General features: G+C 34.8%; 1 protein-coding gene across 1 annotated transcript; it reads right to left on the reverse strand.

Annotated features, from left to right (window-relative positions):
- Positions 1 to 158: 158 nt before the first annotated feature.
- Positions 159 to 6982, reverse strand: LOC123199115 (protein PHYTOCHROME-DEPENDENT LATE-FLOWERING-like). Its single transcript, XM_044613961.1, has 13 exons — positions 6401 to 6982; positions 6223 to 6277; positions 6076 to 6140; positions 5904 to 5981; positions 5565 to 5645; positions 5028 to 5195; positions 4844 to 4942; positions 3644 to 4761; positions 3170 to 3390; positions 2931 to 3079; positions 1977 to 2015; positions 1422 to 1881; positions 159 to 1231 (listed from the first exon to the last, which is right to left on the reverse strand). Exons 1-13 carry the CDS (start codon positions 6551 to 6553, stop codon positions 273 to 275), a joined length of 3645 nt encoding a protein of 1214 aa, XP_044469896.1. The 5' UTR covers positions 6554 to 6982; the 3' UTR covers positions 159 to 272.
- Between the last annotated feature and the right edge of the window lie 1779 nt (positions 6983 to 8761).

The following is an 8761-nucleotide window of genomic DNA, read 5'->3' on the forward strand; positions in this document are numbered from 1 at the left end:
CCAAACAAAGGAATTATCCTCCTTTCTTTAACACACCTGGATATCATGAAGGTTTCTTCAGAAAATAAAATTTAAAAGATAATTACAACTAGTTACACTTTATCAATTAAAGAGAAAATTGAAAGCCAAGCACGCATTACCAACAGATAAGGTAGATATGAGAGATAAAAGAAGACATGAGATATTTATGAGAGAGGAATATCGTATAGCATCAGAATGCGTGAACAGTGAGCATTAAAGTAAGAAATTAGACATCCAGACTTGCCTAAGCGTTAGCTTTTATTTACACAGTGCAAATCCATAGGAGAGTTTGTAATGCTACCAACTGAACCAAGGGTTTGAGAGCTCAACTGTGGGCTAGTTGGACAAGGCTCTTGGTTACCAGCACTAATGGCATGGATTGCCCCAGAGCTCAACTGCTGTGGACTCAATGGAGTTATTTGACTGAGTTGTTGTGGACTCAACTGTTGCTGAGGTTGTTGATTCAACTGTGTTATCCCCAAGGTTGATGGTGAGCCAACTTGAGATGGTGAAACAACAGCCTGCAGAGGTGATGCTGTTTCTTGTGGTGGCTGCTGTAACTGTTGTTGCTGCTGGCGCATTTGGTGCTGTAGTTGTTGCATCTGTTGCTGAAGTTGTTGTTGTTGCATCTGTTGCTGCTGTTGTTGGCTCATGTATGGATTCATCATTGGCATTAACTTTGGCGGCCCCATTGGTGTACGCTGCATGGGATTCATGTTAGTCCGGTTTAGATTCTGGCCCAACATTGATGAAAGACCACTAGAGCCTGAGAGCATCTGCCTAGCTCCCGGCATCCCAGAAATGCTTGATTGAGGGGGCCCTAACATTCTTTGATTACTCTTGAATTTTGATGCCATAAATACTGCTTCTTCTGGAGTTATTTTTCCAGATCGAAGTTGTTGGCCAATAACGTTGGTGATGTTTGCTGCTTGGTTAAGATTCATAGAATTTGCAGCCACATTACCTATACTAGATATTGGGGCTGACATTCCTGTTCCTCCTAATCCCCTTGCACTTCCCATACTTATTGCATTGCTCAAGCCTCCAAGCCCAACCATGTTATTTCCCATGTTTCCCATACCTACAGCAGGTCCAAGTCCCATCATCATTTTCCTCTGCATTTGTGTCTGTTGTTGCTGTTGCTGTTGCTGTTGTGGCTGCAACATTTGAAGTTGGAGAGCTGAAGGCTTGTTGTTGACCATATGATTACCTGTGGAAAATTCACGAAATCAACTAAGATATTTAGTTCAATCCATTCCTGATTTTGTGAATTAGGATAAGCAGTTCAAATTTCTAACTAGCTATTTCATTATGCTTATCCATTAGTTGTAAACTGCCTATAATTATATATTTCAATGTGCTGAATTTATATAAATGAAAACTATCATTGTTTATATTACCCAATTGCATGCTTGCATTCAAGTTTGAGACCGAATTTGGGCCAAGCATTATCGCTGATCTCTGAAACTGTTGTTGTTGCTGCTGCATTGAGGGGTGATGGTTTGAAGGTTGCTGTTGTTGCTGTGACTGAACTGATTGCTGTGAGTCAAGCTGCTGTGGCCTCACAGGCATTGAAACTCCGGACATGAGTCCTTGAGACATCTGTACAGCATGAGGGTTTCCGGGAGGAAGCATCCTGGTGCTTGCTAGAAGATTCTGTGACGAATCTAAACCATTACTTGGCTTTGCAACTTCATTGGATATTGCCTGACCAGAAACTGCTTTGGCATGCTGCTGCATCTCAGCTCCTGAATTATTTGGTGAAACACCGACACTACTAGGTGGGCCGCCTGACATTAAACTCATACGTTTGGGTTTTATTTGCGTAAGATCTTCCACAAGACATCCCTCACGTAACATCTGCATTCAACAAGAAGATCTAACTTAAACCAAAATACAGAGATACCATGAAATCTTAAGTTTCCTTCAAAACATCAAGGCCATTTAGAAAGTACCAGTGAGCTAAATTGTGTCGCAAGCAAATCTGCCGAGTGCTGTTACAAGGATTAATCAAATTCATATCTCAAAACAATAATAATAGTTATAGATGGTGAAAGGTCAATACTTGCAGTGGTCATCACTCATGATAAAATACATAAGCAATCAACAACCATTGATCATCATATACATAATTACTACTTGTTGCAACCCCAGCTTATACTTGTTGATTAAACTGGATTGAATCAGAATTTCGTATTGAATGAATATAATATTTATTGATGGAAAGAATGATTACAATTGAACAACCCAATATCTCAAGCTCTCCACCAAGAGATTACTGATGGTGATTCACCTCCCGGAAAACAGAGCTACTCTTCATTAAATTAACAACCTAACCCTTCAATATAAATCCTAAATGGACTCCTAATATACTATTCATAATTTTGTCAAATATTTAATAAATTCATAAATTACTAAATTACAAAATTATGCGGGGGGCCTTACACTAACATTGTTCATCAACAGTTAATAACTACTGAAATTTACAATAAACTCAATCAATTGTGCAATAAAATATTACAACCTTGACTCATCATATGAAATAACTAATGTTCTTTATCACCTGTATCTACTAATTAAACTAAATCAAATGAGTTAAAAGGATAGAGAGTGCATCCACGTGAAAAGTTATTTTAAACAAAATATACATCACATTTGTTTGACCAAAGTAGAAGCATAGTCAAGAAGAGCTGCTCACTCGCGGCTCAGCTCGTGCCAAGTCAGGCTCGACTCGATTATGGTCGAGCTGAGCTTTAGCTTTTTGTTGGTCAGCTTGGCTCGGCTTGAGTGAAATATTGATAAAACTCTAAAATTTTCAAATTTTGCACTTACACCCTAAAATACCAAGAAAATTTTAACTTTTCAGCTTCCAGACTAATAGAAATATGTAATTTATGAAAAAAACTTACAGTATTGGGTAGTATAGGAAGATACTCCTCCACGGCCAGAATATCGCCATCTTCTTTGTCTCCACAATACATTGCTACAGTGCCATCATTTGCCTTCTCCAACAGGACCAATCTAGTTCGTAACCGATGAACAATAGATACAACATTTCCTGAAAGCAAAAAATGATGCATAGTCAGAGAGAAGAAAGGATTTGATATTGAAGAAAACCAAAAATCCAACAAGAAATCGAACAACAGACCTTGAACTACACGTTCTGTGTTTACAAAATTTAAAACTCTGGACTTGGAGACATTCATACTGCCACCAAGCAATGACTTCGACAATGGCCTCAACTCATCTATAAAATCCTCGTTATTCGAAACACTACGGAGACAAGCCGACAGATTTTGGGTTGAATACGAATTTGGCTTTCTCATACGACAATCATCAACTTTATTCTTTCTAGAATTAAGTTGATACCTGAAAAGACAACCAAACAAAATATAAAGTAATGACCAAGATGAAATTTATGATGAAGAAAACCTATCAAATTCATGAAATATAAAAATTTAATATTCTTGATGCTTTTAATTGTATCGTCATGCAATTCAAACATTTCCACTTTTTTACATTAAACTGTTGATGTTCATATGCAGAATCAGAAAAACATCACACAGAAAGTAAACTGTTATAATACAATACTTTTCTGAGATTAGTGGAATAGATATTACACCTCAAGACCACATTTTCTATTTTTGAAAACTTATCGAGGATGGATTGATCACTCAATGGCGGTGTTCCAACTGAAGGACTATTTGCATTAGGTGGAGCACTAATATTACTAACACTAGCAGGAGAACCAACGCCAGTAATTCCTGGGGTCTTAGGGAGAGAATTTGATCTTCTTTTAGCTGCAGTTTGAACCTGATGTTGGCGCTGCATTGATTCATTTGCACTAGATACAGCAGGAACCGAGGTTACTACAGACTTTTCTTTGTGTGATGCAAGTGAAGCGGATGTTGCAACAACTCCAAAGTGTGGTCCAACTGAACCACTAGAAAATTCTCCTGACTTTGAAGATAGTGGAGATTGAGGCAAAGCCCCAGAAGACAGCCGTGGACTTTGAGCTGTCTTCCTTTTTTGGAACTGTTCCTCCTTTCTCAAATCTTTTTCAACATGTTGAACCATATTATTCCATGGCTGAGCGAAACTAGTCCTCATAAATGCATGATGTGGTAATCTCTGTTGAACTCGTGATTGTTGAGCTTCCAAATGACTAGCATCTGGTCCCACTACAGGTTGCTCTAACATTGTCTTCTTCCAACTTACATCAGCTCCATGGAGATTGTCCATAGACGTTCCAATTTGCTGATGTTGAATTCCATCAGCGCCTAGGGGGTTAAGCCTAGCTCTCTTATTATAACCGGATAAAGGAGACAATTGTCCATCTTGACTCTCCCTTTTCGCCTGAAAAGAAGCAGTAGAGTTCATATTTTCAGCATGGGAGATCATCTCCTGTCCAACAGACAAAGCTCCAGATGGGTTGACAACAGAACTTGGCCCATGATCTTGCATACCTGATATCCCCACCCCAATTTGATACCTTGATTGTTGGGTTACTAGAGGTACTAATGGTACAGAAGCATCAGGTACATAATTTTTAGGCTTCAATGGCAACAACTGATTTGGAACCAGATTTTGAGTAGCCATATTCTCATTGACATGTGGCAACATAATGTCAGAAATCATCCCAGACTCTTCCAACCTGCCATGGGAGCTTTCTGGAACTCTATTAGCTTCTCGCATCTGCTTGAATCTCTTTTTCCGTAGACTTCTCACAGATAAATCAAGCTGCGATTAAAGATATCAGAGTTTAGCAACATATTGCTAATTCCTCCATCAAAAACTATAAAGAGACATTCTAATTCATTACCTTTTCATTAACTAAATTAGTAGAAAGCCTATCCAATTTGGGAGTAGGATCTAGACAGAGTTGTGGATTCATAGCATTCACAATCTCAGACTCTACATCCTGTAGCCAAAAGTTGATATTGCATCAGAACCCCATGAGATAATAGAAATTTTATGTCATAGGCAAGAGTGAACATAATGCTTACCATCAAATCAGCATATGACCAAGAATCGTTTGATACCAAAGAAACATCCTTCACTACATTCTCCAAAGTCACCCGAAGGCGTACTTTCTTAAAAATAGGGAATCCAGCCATTGGTGAAGAAGTAGAATTAAATCCTTGCTCATATTCATGCTTCCTATAATCTCGCACCTGTAGTCCCAAAATAATAAAAATATGTGCAATATGATATGTAAATTTTTGTCACTTATAAATTAATTAGATGTTAAAAAGTACTAATGCTTAGGAAAGTAAACACTGGATGGTATTGTTTAGACCAAAAAACCTTTGTTGAGAAATTCTCAATTTTATGAAAAATTAAGAGAGCGCATAAAAAATAAATAAGAAGATTAGATTATTCTGTGAAAAAATAACAATTTTTTTATCAATTGAAATTATATTTTAGAACCAATGGATAAATGCATAATGTATATATAAACAAACAAACAGAAACTAATTTAAATTAGCCTACCCATATAATGTAGGTCAATACTAGTGACAGAATATAACTAAACAACTTACCTCACACATGAGTGTTCCACCAACATATTTGCCAGCTATACTATCAGGAAAATCTATAGGCAATTGGCCAGACTCCATAGCCTTGAATTACATTTAAACATACGGAGAGAAAAAATTAGTAAAAAATCATGAAAAGGTAAGAAAATGCAGAGCATTATTCTATTACAAATGACGATTTTTTAATGTATATAATATAAATTTAAGTTCCAAGATGACAATGTCTGATAAATGTTGCCATATAAGAATAACATATCAAACATCACCATTCTACACAAATGCAGAAATATTCTTTAAGAAATTTCTGAGAGTAATAACAAGAGAAAATAATAAGATACTTACCACTAATAAGATATCAGAAGCTTTATCATATGGAAGTAACTTCTTTGGAGCTTCTTGAACTTGATGCATAGCTTCTTTCTAAAAATCCAAAATTCTATGAGCTTAAGACCTATATCATAGAAATAGTAATTCTAATTTACTTTCTAAAATATTAAGGTTGCTTTCAACAAACCTCCAGGATTTTTTCAATAAAGAATCCATCCGAGTACAGGTTCAATAAAACAGAAGCTTCATGACCTGTCAAAAAAAAAAAAAAAATAGCAACACAATCATGATCCAGTTATAAGAAATAACCAAGTTAACTAACAGTTAATCTGACCTGCAGACATGCCAAACGCTTCATCACAATGAGAAGCTCCAACAACATCCTCCCCCTAAATCACAGAAAATCAATGGTGAGTAAATAAGCTGTATGCAATAGTATAATTTGAAATTGAATTCTTCCTCTTTCATACAATTTAATTTGAAAGAGACTCCTTCAATTTTAATAAAGTTACCTCTGGTTTTCGGGTTCGAGAGCTTTGCCTTGAATTCTCTGAAACATCACCAATACATGCCTCTGAAACTTGATTTATACAATTCCCTGATTTGACAGCAGGTTCCGGACGATACCTTTTACGTTTCGTTGTAAGCTTAAACGAAAAACCCATAATTTTCCCACGGATCTAAAAACTATATCTTTTTGATCATAAGCACTCGGAAGGCTTTAATTTTTCATGCCGTAACTAAATACAAACTTGAAGTACGGCGATAAATTTGTGTTTTTCGACACCTTAATTGCAAGAATTAGAGAGTTTGACTGTTTGGACAGCGAGAAAAGTGAAGGAAAATAAGAGAAAGACGACAAAATACATAAATTAAACAAAATAATTCATGAGCAAGACTCTAGAAGCTCAATTGAGACAAACCAGATGGTAGTTTCCAAGAGATTGAGGTTTTGGGGATGTTTGGACAGAGAGAAAGCGTGGATGAAAAAAGAAAGAAAGTAGTCAAGAAAGCAGAAACCCTACGAGAAAATGACTCAACGAGGATGTAATGGAGATTATGCGAAGTTATGTTTCTGCAGAAGCTCGTACGGGAAACAAACAAATATTATTCTAATTAAACTCGAGTTTGTAGTTTTTATTAGGGAAATTTTAAAAAATAGCCAAAATGCCCTTCTATTAAGCAAAAATACCCAAAATTACTATTTTCAAGCCAAAATGCCCAAAATCACTGTTTCAAAGAAAAAAAGCCTATGACTTTTTTTAATATCAAAACTACCCTTCCCCTCATATTTATATAACTCTCCCACTTATATGGGGTTTTAATATAATTTTAGATAACTATGAGGGGTTTTTAGATATTTTACATTATAAAGACATTTTGATATTTATTTATTTATTTCAAACTTTTTCTAAAATGTCAAAATTATCCTTCCCTTCATTTATATAACTCCCCTCACTCATTATGGGGGTTAAAATAATTTTAGATAAATATGGGGGGTTTTTGGATATTTTACATTGTAAAGGCATTTTCATATTTATTTATTTATTTCAAACTTTTTCTAAAATGTCAAAATTACCCTTCCCCTCATCTATATAAACCCTCCTCACTCATTTTATTTACACACACTTCTCATATCACTCAAACACTCACTCTCACTTTCATTTTTTTTCAACATCAATTAGTAGAGATTCGTTCGGACGAAAGAAGTTTGTATTTCTGTATTCGACTCAAAAAAATACTATTTATCAAAAAAGGTATTTATGTCAATCTTAGTCTAAAACTTAATTTCATTTGTTAAGTTTAGTTTTTATCCCATAATATGAGGGTTAAATGCAATGCTTCACAAGTATAGGGGGTTAAATGTAATTTAGGATAAATATGGGGTTTTTGGATATTTTACATTATAAAGACATTTTGATATTTATTTATTTATTTACTTTTTCTAAAATGTCAAAATTACCCTTCCTCTCATCTATATAAACCCTCCTCATTCCCTTTATTTACACACACTTCTCATATCACTTAAACACTCACTCTCACTTTCATTTTTATTCAACATCAATTAGTAGGGATTCGTTCGGACGGAAGAAGTTCGTATTTTTGTGTTCGACTCAAAAAAACACTATTTATCAAAAAAAGGTATTTATGTCAATCTTAGTCTAAAACTTAATTTCATTTGTTAAGTTTAGTTTTTATGTCATAATATGAGGGTTAAATGCAATGTTTCACAAGTATAGGGGGTTAAATATAATTTAGGATAAATATGGGGGGTGTTTAGATATTTTACATTATAAAGGCATTTTGATATTTATTTATTTATTTATTTACTTTTTCTAAAATGTCAAAATTACCCTTTCTCTCATCTATATAAACTCTCATCATTCCCTTTATTTACACACACTTCTTATATCACTCAAACACTCACTCTCATTTTCATTTTTATTCAACATCAATTAGTAGGGATTCGTTCGGACGGAAGAAGTTCGTATTTTTGTGTTCGACTCGAAAAAATACTATTTATCAAAAAAATGTATTTATGTCAATCTTAGTCTAAAACTTAATTTCATTTGTTAAGTTTAGTTTTTATGTCATAATATGAGGGTTAAATGCAATGTTTCACAAGTATAGGGCGTTAAAATAATTTAGGATAAATATGGGGGTTTTTTAGATATTTTACATTATAAAGGCATTTTGATATTTATTTATTTATTTATTTAATTACTTTTTCTAAAATGTCAAAATTACCCTTCCTCTTATCTATATAAACCCTCCTCATTCCCTTTATTTACACACACTTCTCATATCACTCAAACACTCACTCTCACTTTCATTTTTATTCAACATCAATTAGTAGGGATTCGTTCGGACGG

This window comes from Mangifera indica, chromosome 16, assembly GCF_011075055.1.
Source record: "Mangifera indica cultivar Alphonso chromosome 16, CATAS_Mindica_2.1, whole genome shotgun sequence".
Classification (NCBI taxonomy): domain Eukaryota; kingdom Viridiplantae; phylum Streptophyta; class Magnoliopsida; order Sapindales; family Anacardiaceae; genus Mangifera; species Mangifera indica.

Bases quoted from the DNA above. Each gene is read 5' to 3' on its own strand.
- LOC123199115 (XM_044613961.1), bottom strand. From the start codon at position 6,553: ATGGGTTTTTCGTTTAAGCTTACAACGAAACGTAAAAGGTATCGTCCG. The intron at 6,278-6,400 runs GTAACTTTATTA...TCTGTGATTTAG, and splicing joins CTCGAACCCGAAAACCAGAG to GGGGAGGATGTTGTTGGAGC. The intron at 3,080-3,169 runs GTCTGTTGTTCG...TTTTGCTTTCAG, and splicing joins CACAGAACGTGTAGTTCAAG to GAAATGTTGTATCTATTGTT.